Source organism: Cicer arietinum, chromosome 3 (assembly GCF_000331145.2).
Source record: "Cicer arietinum cultivar CDC Frontier isolate Library 1 chromosome 3, Cicar.CDCFrontier_v2.0, whole genome shotgun sequence".
NCBI classification, from domain to species: domain Eukaryota; kingdom Viridiplantae; phylum Streptophyta; class Magnoliopsida; order Fabales; family Fabaceae; genus Cicer; species Cicer arietinum.
Window position 1 is genome coordinate 20,060,222 of NC_021162.2, and position 13,727 is coordinate 20,073,948.

At 33.7% G+C, this 13,727-nt stretch overlaps 2 protein-coding genes across 2 annotated transcripts; one reads left to right on the top strand and one right to left on the bottom strand.

Annotated features, from left to right (window-relative positions):
- The first annotated feature begins 79 nt into the window (after window positions 1-79).
- Window positions 80-2,486, top strand: LOC101506592 (uncharacterized protein At3g49140-like). The gene is made up of 3 exons (XM_004492084.4): window positions 80-1,302; window positions 1,388-1,488; window positions 2,106-2,486. The coding sequence occupies exons 1-3, from the start codon at window positions 1,212-1,214 to the stop codon at window positions 2,319-2,321; spliced, it is 408 nt and encodes a 135-aa protein (XP_004492141.1). The 5' UTR covers window positions 80-1,211; the 3' UTR covers window positions 2,322-2,486.
- A 1,497-nt stretch (window positions 2,487-3,983) lies between these two features.
- Window positions 3,984-7,884, bottom strand: LOC101501450 (heat shock cognate 70 kDa protein 2). The gene is made up of 3 exons (XM_073365905.1): window positions 7,576-7,884; window positions 6,575-6,868; window positions 3,984-5,607 (listed from the first exon to the last, which is right to left on the bottom strand). Exons 1-3 carry the CDS (start codon window positions 7,787-7,789, stop codon window positions 4,172-4,174), a joined length of 1,944 nt encoding a protein of 647 aa, XP_073222006.1. The 5' UTR covers window positions 7,790-7,884; the 3' UTR covers window positions 3,984-4,171.
- Window positions 7,885-13,727: the final 5,843 nt, after the last annotated feature.

A 13,727-nucleotide genomic window follows, 5' to 3' on the forward strand; every position in this document is an offset into this window, starting at 1 on the left:
TTGGCTCTTGCCCCAATCCCAAACACTTGATTACAGTCCTGTTACAAGTTTACAGTGTCATCAATAATGGTTTATGTACCACGGGATCGTTTAATATTGAATGGTTTATGTACCACAGTGAATATAGGAGTAATACCAAGTGACTTTAAAAAATTTCTATTTAAAAAATAAGTCATGTATGGCACACGTGCATATTCTTCAGTATTTTTTTACTAAACATATTCTTCAGTTTTGTTATATGGGAAAACCCTAAAATTCTCTTTTTTCCACTATTGCCACTACATCAGCTAGTAAAACTTGTAAGAGTCTGCTATTGCCGTAATAGCAAAACTAGGATAGTGTCACAGTTTTTTTTGCGGATTGGCTCTTGCCCCAATCCCAAACACTTGATTACAGTCCTGTTACAAGTTTACAGTGTCATCAATAATGGTTTATGTACCACGGGATCGTTTAATATTGAATGGTTTATGTACCACAGTGAATATAGGAGTAATACCAAGTGACTTTAAAAAATTTCTATTTAAAAAATAAGTCATGTATGGCACACGTGCATATTCTTCAGTATTTTTTTACTAAACATATTCTTCAGTTTTGTTATATGGGAAAACCCTAAAATTCTCTTTTTTCCACTATTGCCACTACATCAGCTAGTAAAATTTGTAAGAGTCTGCTATTGCTGTAATAGCAAAACTAGGATAGTGTCACAGTTTTTTTTGCGGATTGATCAAAATCTGCTATGCTATAGTGCTATAGCATCAATATTTGACTACACTGCAAGTTTAACATGCATAATTTCATATTGTTATAGAAAACATACATAGACTCTCTCTCTTCTAAACACACTCTCATTTGGTGGGAGGGAGGGTGAGCATACTCACTGTTTTGTTTCCATCTAGGAAACTTTTGGTTTTATTTTCTTGTTAAGTTTGTGTGCCAATACTTAATTATGACACAAGTAATGGTTACTAGGAAATTAATGACTACTGCTTAGAATCAAGAGTATGAGATTATTACCCATGATTCTGTTCAGTATGTATGTTCTAGTCAGGTTTTTACAGTAGTCATTATTTTGGAAATTCTTCCTAAAATAATCAACTTCAATTTTTGTTTTTCATTGTCTTGCATCCAATGAAGTAAGATTAGAACAACCATTAACTATGAGTAAAATTAAAAAAATCTGAAACATTTGTTCCATCTAATGTAAGAGTTTAATGCTCAGATCTTGCACATTTATTGATGGCCAAGGAAGCACTTCTGAAGTGGATATTGAAGATTTAGGAAAATCAAAAGCTGATCTATTAGGTGAAAACCTGAATTGAAATGCATTAATCTGGTATCTCTTATTTATGTAACAAAAATATTCATGTCTCGTATTTTTCTTGTTTAGCTCCATTTTCAGCGAAGTTGATTGATGGTATTAACCAAAGCGAGGCTAGGCGTAGAGCCCTCGTGCTTTTATGTTTTGTTTACATGAATGCAAATGCAAAGGTAATTTCATGATCTCGATTCTTCTTTACACCCCAGTTGGTTACTTGCTATCTTCTTGATTACAAGCGTGGTTGCAACTTGCAAGATACATTGATCATTCTTAGGTAATGAAAAATGAGATAGCATTTTAGAAGTAGAAATATGTGTTACCGATTATATATCTAGGGTCTGTTTGGATTAGCTTATTTGAGTTATATCCTGTCATAAACATGTTTGGGAGAGCTTATAGAAAAAATTTTGACCATAGTTGTTTTTAGCTTATTTCCACAAGCTCTCCAAGATAGTTTATGAAAACAACTTATAACTTATAAGAAAACAGTTTGACTTTATTTTTTCTTTTGTTATAGAAATAGTTTATATAAAAATACTTACATGATAAGCGCTTATGCTATTTGTGATGTATGTCTCTGCTGTTGTACGCAGATGATACCTTGGTTATACCCAAAAAATGCTAAAATATGTTTTCTAAATTAAACATCTCTAACCAACATTAAATTGAAACCAAAAAATAGTATCATCTTGTCTCACGACTAACCATATCACTTAATTTACTTTGTTTTTTGTTATCATAATATGTAATCTTATCAACAACTAACAGTCTCTGGTGTTGTGTTAAGGATGCTTACGTTACATCAGTTGATCGCAAGGGATTCGATGTGCTAGCAAAAGTCACCGGTCCAGTTTTGAAGGATGGTGTTGGTCAGTACCAATGGAAAGAGTTCAGGTTCATGTTCAAGCAAGAGGCAAACGATGTTGAAATGTTCTGTAATCAATTAGTTGAAATGGAACAGGAAGTGATCAATAAGGTTTCAGCTTCTAGTGGATTAAATTAAATATGTAACCTTTGTTGGATCATTTTCTTTTGGTATAATAATTTTTGTTTTCAGCTAAAAGATGGGTTATGTGACAGTTACACATGCAATTGTGCAAGAGACTGCTCATCACGATAGTGTACTTTTCATATTATTATAAATGACGTAAAAGAACTTTTTTTTTAATACTTTTTTCCTTTTATAAATAAGAGGTCAAAAGATTTTAAAAATTCCAGCTCGTGGTTTCAGAATTCTAGGTGTTGTATTAAGTGACAAAATAGAGTGGATAGTCAAAGGAAACTTGTTTAATTTTAGAATTTCTATAAACTAACTGCAGTGCTACTAAGGATCTGTTTTATCAGACATAATTTCAATTTCAATTTATTTGAGTTTATCTAAATAAACACTTGTACGGGTATTTGGTTGAGTTTATAAGAGTTTATCACCTTTTCTTTAGTTACTTTGGGTTTGTTTATAGATAAACAATATAAACGCTTATATATAATTTATTTCTTTTTTTGATTATATATAAGTTATTTCAATATTCAAAGTGAAAAATAGGATTATACTATTTTGACATAAGTTATAAACTTATTTTAGAAGCTATCATGAAAAATTTATCAACATCTACAAGATTTTCCCACACAAAGTGCTGAAACTGTCATTCAGAATTGCTTCAACTAAGTTAATAATGAAAAATGTTCTCCCTCATCCAACAACGATTCCACGCATTAGTAGCATAACCATCACCAATCTTAGCAAGCGTAACTATAATTCATCAGCAACAATATTTTTATGAATGTCTCTTCGTGGGATAAATCTTCTTTGGTATGGAGAAATCAAGAAAGACATCACTTTGAGCTTATTGGTTCACAACTTTGCTCACAGTTTTATAAATTATATTACACGGCCTGAATTCACAACTTATTACATGCATATCATGTATATGTTGAGAATTATGAAACTCTATTTTAAGAAGTGTAGAGGGTTCTTTCTCCACTTCGAGTAGAAATTAGAAATCTTTTTATTTCTTTTTTCCCATTTCATCCCTTCTTTCCTTGTTGCTTACATTTGCTTCTTTTTTCTCCCTTCTTTCATTGTTTTTTTAATATAGTTTTATATATTTTTACTTTAAATGAATTGGTTATATAAGGAACACATTAAATTCAGTGTATTGTACAAGTACCAACATTAATTAATTTTTTTAAAATTTGTAAATTAATACAATTAAAATCAATTAAAGAACAAACTTACATAAGAGTTAAAAAATAATTTGAGTGTAAAATTCAAATTAGAGTCAAAATCTACAAAGTTCTAAATTAAAATTAAAATTAAATTTCAAAAATAAAAAACAAACAGCCAAAATTTGAATTCTGATCGTTGAACCACTTGAACTTCTGAATTCCAGTATATAATTCAGGAATAAATAACGTATTCAACCAAGTGTTACTATGTAAGCTTTCATACTGAAAAGCTCTTCACTCAGGACTTAAATATCACCAAAGGTTGTGGCCACTGTAATCTGCAAACTATCTTGCGGTCATCGTCACATAATACATGGAACACATTTATTTCAAGTTCTTTCCAATATTTATAATTTGTAGTGTGGAATAATTAAAAACATTGGGCAGAAGCCAGATGAATTTAACTTTGGTATAATATAATATAGGAACCAAATCAGAGTCATGAAAAAGTGCAAAAATTTGATACTGAAATATAGCCAGTGTTTTCAATTACCGATCAAATATGACAAACAAAATGGAAATAACACAACAATATTGTTCATAAAAGCCAAAAAAATCCTAAAAGGGACATAACCCAACCATATTAGACGCAAGCACAAGTTTCTACTGATATCTCAACAATTAAACTTAGTCGACCTCCTCAATCTTGGGACCAGCACCGCCGCCACTTGGAGGTGGAGCATCATCATCAACCTCTGGACCTTCGCCAGCTCCACCTTGATACATCTTTGCAATAATAGGATTGCAGATGGTCTCAAGCTCCTTCATCTTGTCTTCAAATTCATCAGCTTCAGCAAGCTGATTGGCATCGAGCCATTGAATGGCCTGCTCAATTGCATCCTCAATCAGTTTCTTGTCACTTGGAGAAAGCTTTGAACTGATCTTGTCATCTTTGATAGTGTTCCTCATGTTGTAAGCATAGTTCTCCAAGGAGTTTTTGGCCTCAACCTTCTTCTTGTGATCCTCATCTTCGCTCTTGTATTTCTCTGCCTCTTGAACCATCTTCTCGATTTCTTCCTTAGACAACCTTCCTTTGTCGTTGGTAATGGTGATCTTGTTCTTCTGCCCAGTTGTTTTGTCCTCGGCAGAGACATTCAAGATACCATTGGCATCAATATCAAAGCAAACAGTGATCTGAGGAACACCACGGGGAGCAGGTGGAATGCCGGAAAGCTCGAATTTTCCCAACAAGTTGTTATCCTTTGTTCTTGTTCTCTCACCCTCATAAACTTGAATCAAGACACCAGGTTGGTTATCTGAGTAAGTAGAGAAAACTTGTTCCTTCTTGGTGGGAATGGTAGTGTTCCTTGGAATCAATACAGTCATGACACCTCCGGCAGTCTCCAAACCAAGAGACAATGGAGTGACATCCAAAAGCAACAAATCTTGAACTTTCTCATTACCCTCACCGCTCAAAATAGCTGCTTGGACAGCAGCTCCGTAAGCAACAGCCTCATCAGGGTTGATGCTCTTGCAAAGCTCCTTCCCATTGAAGAAGTCCTGCAACAATTGCTGAACTTTGGGAATCCTAGTAGAACCACCAACAAGAACAACATCATGAACTGTGCTCTTGTCCATCTTTGCATCTCTCAAACACTTCTCTACAGGCTCCATACACTTCCTGAAGAGATCCATGTTAAGCTCCTCAAACCTAGCACGGGTGATTGTAGTGTAAAAATCAACACCCTCATAAAGAGAATCAATCTCAATAGTGGTCTGAGCAGTTGATGAGAGAGTCCTCTTCGCCCTCTCACAAGCTGTTCTCAACCTCCTAAGTGCCCTAGGGTTACCACTAATATCTTTCTTGTTCTTTCTCTTAAACTCTTGAACAAAATGGTTAACCATTCTATTATCAAAATCTTCACCACCAAGATGGGTATCACCAGCAGTGGCTTTAACTTCAAAGATACCCTCTTCAATAGTGAGAAGAGAGACATCAAAAGTACCACCACCCAAATCAAAAATCAACACATTCTTCTCACCAACACTTGTAGCTTTCTTGTCAAGCCCGTATGCAATAGCTGCAGCAGTTGGCTCATTGATAATTCTCAAAACATTGAGACCTGCAATAACACCAGCATCTTTGGTAGCTTGACGCTGAGAGTCATTAAAGTAAGCAGGAACTGTAACAACAGCATTCTTCACAGTAGAACCAAGATAAGCCTCTGCGATCTCCCTCATCTTAATCAAAACCATAGATGAGATTTCCTCAGCAGCAAACTGCTTTTCCTCACCCTTGTAGTTGTTCCTTCTTGGTGGGAATGGTAGTGTTCCTTGGAATCAATACAGTCATGACACCTCCGGCAGTCTCCAAACCAAGAGACAATGGAGTGACATCCAAAAGCAACAAATCTTGAACTTTCTCATTACCCTCACCGCTCAAAATAGCTGCTTGGACAGCAGCTCCGTAAGCAACAGCCTCATCAGGGTTGATGCTCTTGCAAAGCTCCTTCCCATTGAAGAAGTCCTGCAACAATTGCTGAACTTTGGGAATCCTAGTAGAACCACCAACAAGAACAACATCATGAACTGTGCTCTTGTCCATCTTTGCATCTCTCAAACACTTCTCTACAGGCTCCATACACTTCCTGAAGAGATCCATGTTAAGCTCCTCAAACCTAGCACGGGTGATTGTAGTGTAAAAATCAACACCCTCATAAAGAGAATCAATCTCAATAGTGGTCTGAGCAGTTGATGAGAGAGTCCTCTTCGCCCTCTCACAAGCTGTTCTCAACCTCCTAAGTGCCCTAGGGTTACCACTAATATCTTTCTTGTTCTTTCTCTTAAACTCTTGAACAAAATGGTTAACCATTCTATTATCAAAATCTTCACCACCAAGATGGGTATCACCAGCAGTGGCTTTAACTTCAAAGATACCCTCTTCAATAGTGAGAAGAGAGACATCAAAAGTACCACCACCCAAATCAAAAATCAACACATTCTTCTCACCAACACTTGTAGCTTTCTTGTCAAGCCCGTATGCAATAGCTGCAGCAGTTGGCTCATTGATAATTCTCAAAACATTGAGACCTGCAATAACACCAGCATCTTTGGTAGCTTGACGCTGAGAGTCATTAAAGTAAGCAGGAACTGTAACAACAGCATTCTTCACAGTAGAACCAAGATAAGCCTCTGCGATCTCCCTCATCTTAATCAAAACCATAGATGAGATTTCCTCAGCAGCAAACTGCTTTTCCTCACCCTTGTAGTTGACACCGATCATGGGCTTTTCAGCAGTACCAGCAATGACCTTGAATGGCCACAATTTCATATCACTTTGAACTGAAGCATCGCTAATTCTCCTACCAATCAACCTCTTCGCATCTGCAAAATTATTATCATCAGTACCCAGCAATCACATCAAACAACAACCCGTCACATATACTCAAAAATTCCAACCACTTCACACAAACAAAAATCATCCGAGATAAATTCAACAAAACAATTTTATCTACCATCTAAAACACTGTTTTTTTTCTTAATTTAACTACATGAATAATTTAGATCACTGACAGTGGAAAAATTAAAAATCATGCACTGGGATCCAATCACAAACCACCATATGCACGACTTAATCAGATCGCATAAAAAACTGTTTTAAAAGACTGAACAACTACAATTGATTGAAAATGAGTAAAAAATCTTTTAAATCCTTAAACTATTAGCTAGTATCTTAAATTAATCAATCATACTAAACCAATTATAAGATATACTATAATAGAATAATTACAAATACAATATATCAAGAAACATATTACTTAAATAAGATATACTATAATAGAAATTAATTACAAATACAATATATCAAGAAACATATCACTTAAATAAGATAGTTAAAAATTACAAATAGAAGAAGAAACAAAAAGAAAACCACACCAAAATTCAACAAAATGGCCATGAAAGATTTAAATTAAAAAAAATAAAAAAACAATAAAAAATAGATCTAGAATAATAATAATAAAAAATAAATTAAAAATAAAAAGCACAGGACTCTTTAACAATTGAAATAATTAGGGCTCGTAGTGAATTACCGAAGACGGTGTTGGTTGGGTTCATGGCAACCTGATTCTTGGCAGCGTCACCGATCAACCTCTCGGAATCGGTAAACGCAACATATGACGGCGTCGTGCGGTTTCCTTGATCGTTGGCAATGATTTCAACACGATCGTGTTGCCATACACCGACACATGAGTATGTGGTTCCAAGATCTATTCCGATCGCAGGTCCTTCACCTTTACCTGCCATTTTACTGAAAACTAAGAGAAAATCAAAAAAGCAGAGAGAAAGAAAATTAGGGTTTCAGATTTTGGATCTGAAAGGTGATTTGAGAATGAGTGGTCTAAGGAAGAGATGTGTGTTATATAGGTTAGAATGTGAGAGTGTCTAGAATGTTCTATTTCATGACTGGGGTCCACTTTTAATTTTTATCCTAACAAATAAATAATAAATAATAATATAATAACTAAGTAGAAGGTGCCGTTGGTGGACAAATTGGAGTTTTTCTTTTTTCTGTTCGTATTGTTTGCGTGGTTGGTTACGCGTGTTTATTGGACGACTTTACTCCCGCATCATATTCACACTTGCTTTAAGACAAGTGGTAACAACAATTAGGTTATTTAGCTAGGAACTTGGGTTGGATCTTGGTTCATATCGTGTTTGGCCCAAAAGGCCCAATTATTTTTTATTTCAGTAATTGAAGTAAGAAAAATCTTTCTTATACCTCATATTATACTCATTTGAGTTTCCTGCGGTTAAGAAAATCATGCAATCAGGCATTTAGACATCGATCACAGTTAGATTAAAATTGAACGGTCAAAACTTTAGATTGGGTTTTCAATTATAAACTAAAAATTAAAATTGATAATTTTTTAGATTGTCTTATTTTGATGAGTGGTCATCGATGTGAATGTGTAATTGTGTGATTTTCGTTTATAGTGTCGAATCCAAATTCAAAGTATACCCCTATTCCAACGAATCATATGAAATATCTTAGTTATCTTTCATTTCAATAAATTAATTTTGTGTCGGACGTCAATGTTTAATATGATAGAAAACATGTTCAATAACTTGATCGAATATGGAAGCATCAAAATATATAACTCATTATATTTGAGATTTTATGTGTTTTATTTCCACACACATACTTTTCCTTTTCTATTGATATTGTTAGATTTTGCATCTTTGTTTTAAGACCTCTCAAAGTTGATGTTTACATGCTCTATAACTTCTTATACATTTGTATGAGAATAGTAAGACTGTCCTTGTTTCAATCTTGCAACTTAAACGTCCTAGAAATAAATGATAATTTAAAATATCAAATAACTCATGATTGTAAAGTCCACAAAATATTTTAACTATCAATGCATGACAACCCTTTAATGATCTTGTTAAAAGTTTGAACATGTGTTAGGTGAGCTTACTCTACAAATGGAACCTATCAATTTTATTAGTATTATTATAATTAGTAGTATTATTATTGTTATTATTATTAAAGAACGAAAAGAAAGAAAGAAAAAAGGAATATTGTTTCATTGGGCTTGACACGTGTGAAGAAAAAAAAAATGAAAATAGAGCCACACAGTAACAAGAAAAAGAAGGACAAACAGAAAAGTTGTGACAATAGAGTAACAAGAGGAGAAGAAGGAAAAAGCTTGGTTCCGGTGGTAACAGGTGAGTAGTTGGGTGATCTTTAATTTTAGTTTGTTATTTTTACTAATGGGTTTGTTTTTTTAATATATCGTGTTAATAGTTTTACCTTCTCTAAGAGTTACTTTAGAATATCCACTTTAGTGAAATGTTGTTGTTATTTGTTTGGTTTCCACCTTTTTTGGTGATGGCTATTGTTAATTGATGTTCCTAAGTGTTACTAGGAAGACTCCTGTGTACCCATTAATTATTATAGTGGCTAGACTAGGTCCGTGATTTTTATTCTAAATTTGATGAAAGTTTTCTACATTAAAAATTATATTTGTCTCATTTAATTTTTTTGCCAATTATTGTTGCTCTATGAAATTGTATTTTTTGTTTGGGCATTTATCTGTATAAGTGGGAGAAAATATTCTGCATTATTGAGATAGTTATTTCAGATTTTTTCAACAAAGTGGTATCTAGAGCTCAATTAGTTTTGTTTGTGCATTTAAATGGAGGAGAAAAACAAATGTTCGAATATGATTAAGCTCAACTCTTCTAATTACACACTTTGGAAGACTCTCATGGAAGACATGTTATATAGTAAATATTTGTATGATCCTATTGAGGGTAGCACTGTTAAACCCACATATTAATATGAGGTTGACTAGAAGAAGATGAATAGAAAGGTCACCTTGATCAAATAATGGTTGGATCTGAGTATATATCCACATGTTGAAGCTAAAATAGATGTTAACAAAATGATGAGAAAAATTAAAGAGTTGTATAAACGAAAGAATGTGTCAAATAAAGTATTCTTAATTGAGAAGCTGGTGAATATAAAATATAAAGATGAGGATTCAATGGCAGAGCATATGAGTATTTTTCAAAATACAATGAATCGGTTGACTATGAAAAATATTAAATTAGATGACGAGTTGCAAATGTTTTTATTGTTGAGTTCTTTGTCTGATAATTGAGAAGTCCTTGTTGTGACGGTGGTCAATTCAGCTCCAAGTGAAAAGTTGAAAGTCTCTACAATTAAAGATAACATGTTGAATGAAGAAGCTTGAAGAAAGGAACATGGTTTGATTGGTTCATCCTCAAAGTCAAAAGCACTAGTTATAGAGTCACAAGGGAGAAGTCAATCTAGACACTTCCACAGATGCCACAATTCAGAAAGTCATAACAAGTCAAGAAGCAAGTCGATGACTAGAAAAGAAGTGATATACTATAATTGTGGTAAAGCAGGTCACATAAAAAGAAATTGCAAGTTCCTTAAGAGAGATCAATCAATGGAAAAAGATGAAGATAAAGAGAAGAAAAATAATAAAGATACGACAACAGTTGTATTTGTTAGTAATGATAATTCCATAAACCTTGCATGTCATGATTCAACTTGGATTATTGATTCAGGTGCCTTCTATCATATTACTCCTATGCATGTTTTTTCTCATCTTACAATGTTGGTGATTTTGCACAACAAAAATGGGAAATGAATGAGTATGTAAAATTATTGGTATGAGAGATGTTTGGGTTGAAACTGAGATTTGTTGCAAGCTTTAATTTGAAGAATGTTAGATATGTTCTTGACATTCATCTCAATTTGATTTCGGTGAATGTCTTGGATATTAATGGTTATCACACTTACTTTGGTGGTGGTGGTATATGTAAATCATCAAAGGGTCTCTAGTGGTTGCAAAGGAGTAAAGTTCTACTTCTCTCTATAGGATGCCAACGAAGCTATCCAATGAAGAAGTGAATGAAATTGAAGATGTCTATTCTGATTTATGGCATATGCGCCTTGGTCACTTGAGTGAAAAATGACTCAACATACTTGCAAAAAAAAGTTTTCTTTTTGTGAAAGGTACATCTCTAAAAACTTGCACTCATTGTTTTGCTGGAAAACAACATAGTTTCTTTTCTTAATACTGGTCCTCTTAGGAAGAAAAATGTTCTTGATTTAGTTCAGACTAATATTTGTATGATGGATACTAAATCTCTTGGCTGTGCATTATATTTTGTTACTTTTATTGATGACCACTCTAGAAAAGTGTGGACTTTTTCCTTTGAAATCTAAAATCCAGGTACTTCGGATCTTCAAGCATTTTCATACAAGTGTTGAAAGAGAAAAGGGAAGGAAATTAAAATGTGTTCGATCATAAAACGATGGTGAATACATAGGTTCATTTGAAGAGTATTCTAGAGAACATGAAATCAAGCATGAGAAAACAGTTCCAAGGACACCTCAACATAATGGTGTTGCAGAGAGAATGAATCGTATAATTAATGACAAAATCAGATGTATGCTTGATGACTCCTCATCATATGCATATTTTTCATTGTTTTTAGTCTTATCTATCTTTAATCATTAGTTAATTTAAGGAGTTATTTGATATATTTTGTTTATTTTAGTTCTTGAATTTAATGAAATGTTTAAGTTCTTATTTCCTTAATTAAGTAGATAGTTTTCATAGCTTTGCGTTGTTTCCTTGTTTTAATTTAGTACTGAATTTTGATGAGAAATCAACATGACCTATGTGGAATATTTCGGTCATATCTTGAGTTGTAGATGTCCCATTGGAGTTAAACCAAGTGCAAATAAAAGCTAAGATCTATAGCTACAACTTTCATGAAGACTTCAGAATCCAATTCAGACTCAAAAGAGGAGACAAATGTAGAAAACGTCAAACATAAGAAGTTGTGTGCCTGAAGCGCAACAGTTGCGCCTGGGGCGCATTTCCGCGCTGATGAATCTGCCAATTAACACTTAAAGTGAAAAATCTGCGCCTGGGGCACGTAGCACGCGACAACATACATTAAAACACATTTTTTTCTCACTTTCTAGGCATCTTTTTGACTATTGAGAAGTTTGGAGACTTATGCCATAGTAGAGAAATTCAAAGATGACCGTTTCTAACACCATTGGAGCAGTTTTATCAAGAATCATTCATGAATCTTTCTTGTAATTCTTCTCTAATCTCTATATTTTCTATCTTTATCATGAGTAACTAAACCCTATTTGTTAGGGATGAGTGTAACCAGATGAAACCCTTATTTTTCTGATTTGATTTATGGTTATATGAATGAGTTTATTGGATTATTTCTCTTATCTCCATGCTTAATGCTTTTTATTGCTTGATCAACTTTAAAATGTTCTACGATTCGTATTTTAAAATGGAAGTGGACTTTACGAATGCTTGAGATAAGAAATTCATGATATTGTAGTCTATGGATAGATGCAGGTCATGAAACCAATTAAATTAGTTGCAAAGGCAGTAGTTTAACAAAATAATTTCTATACGGTAAGACATATTTCTAATCTTAAATCCACTAAGGAATAACGGGTTACTTTAGAATTAATGATTCTATCACTAACACATTAAGACAAGAATAATAAAGAGAATTAGATAATAATTCAATAAAGGAATTTAGTAACTAGGATCAAATTAGACATCAAGGTTGGATTCAAAGTGAAACCCATCCCTAACATTTTTCTTATTATAAAGGATCAGTTTTATTACCGTTTTTAGTTTTAAATATTATTTCAATCAATTTGGAAAGTTTTTGTTCAATTTTGATAATTAAATATAATTCAATAGTAAAATGCAATCCTTGAGTTTGACACTCGGTACTACCGTTTTAATTATTACTTGCAACGACTCAGTACACTTGCTGAAATGCTATCAAGTTTTTGGCGTCGTTGTTGAGGATTAGCATATCACTATTGAGTATAATTTATTTACTTAATTAAAATTTTTTGCTCTGCAATAAATTTTTTGATTTTATTTTAATTATTTATTTTTCTTTTAAAACTATTTATTACTCACAATTTGTCTAACCTTGTATGCGAGGTCAGTCCTCACAAATCTAGCTCCAACTCGAAAAGCTATTTGGGAGAGTGCTATTGATAAGTTAGTAACATGCACAAGTTCTTTCAATGAAGAGTTAAGAGCCATCTAGAAAAATCACTCAGCCTCAATAAAGAATCTGGAGACCCAACTGGGTCAACTTGCTCAACAAATAGCACAAAGAGCGCCTATAAATTTTCCTAATGACACAATTCTGAACTCGCAAAATAATGTCAGTGTCGTGACAACAAGGAGTGGCAAGGTAAGTGAACCAGTACCACCTAAAGCTAAAAAGAGTGGTAGTACTTCAACTTCAACCTACTCGGAGGAAATGGTCACCCTGACAACAGTTGGTGAGCACATCGCTCTTGAAAAGGAGGAAGAACTTGTGGTGCAGAAAAAGGAGGCCCTACCAAAGCATGAAATTCGACTTCCATTTCCTCAAAGATTAAGAAAGGAAGAAACTGAAAAATTGATATCCCCTTAATCTTGGGGAGACCATTCTTAGCAACAGGGAGAGCTATGATTGATGTGGGAGATGGTACCTTAACCTTCAAGGTAAATGAGGAAACAATCACATTCAATATTCTAGAAGTCATAGAGCATTCAAATGAAAGAGAACTGTGCAATCAAATTGAGATTTTCGATGCGATAGTCGACGAAAAAATCGAGCATTAAGCATTCATTCTGCCATTAGAAAGAGT

Excerpts from the sequence above, each read along its gene's own strand:
- LOC101506592 (XM_004492084.4), top strand. The coding sequence starts at position 1,212 with ATGCTCAGATCTTGCACATTTATTGATGGCCAAGGAAGCACTTCTGAA. Across the intron at positions 1,303-1,387 it reads ATCAAAAGCTGATCTATTAG|CTCCATTTTCAGCGAAGTTG; the intron begins GTGAAAACCTGA and ends TTTCTTGTTTAG. Across the intron at positions 1,489-2,105 it reads ACATGAATGCAAATGCAAAG|GATGCTTACGTTACATCAGT; the intron begins GTAATTTCATGA and ends TGTTGTGTTAAG.
- LOC101501450 (XM_073365905.1), bottom strand. The coding sequence starts at position 7,789 with ATGGCAGGTAAAGGTGAAGGACCTGCGATCGGAATAGATCTTGGAACC. Across the intron at positions 6,869-7,575 it reads CCCAACCAACACCGTCTTCG|ATGCGAAGAGGTTGATTGGT; the intron begins GTAATTCACTAC and ends ATAATTTTGCAG. Across the intron at positions 5,608-6,574 it reads AGATGCTGGTGTTATTGCAG|GTCTCAATGTTTTGAGAATT; the intron begins GTCTCAATGTTT and ends GTGTTATTGCAG.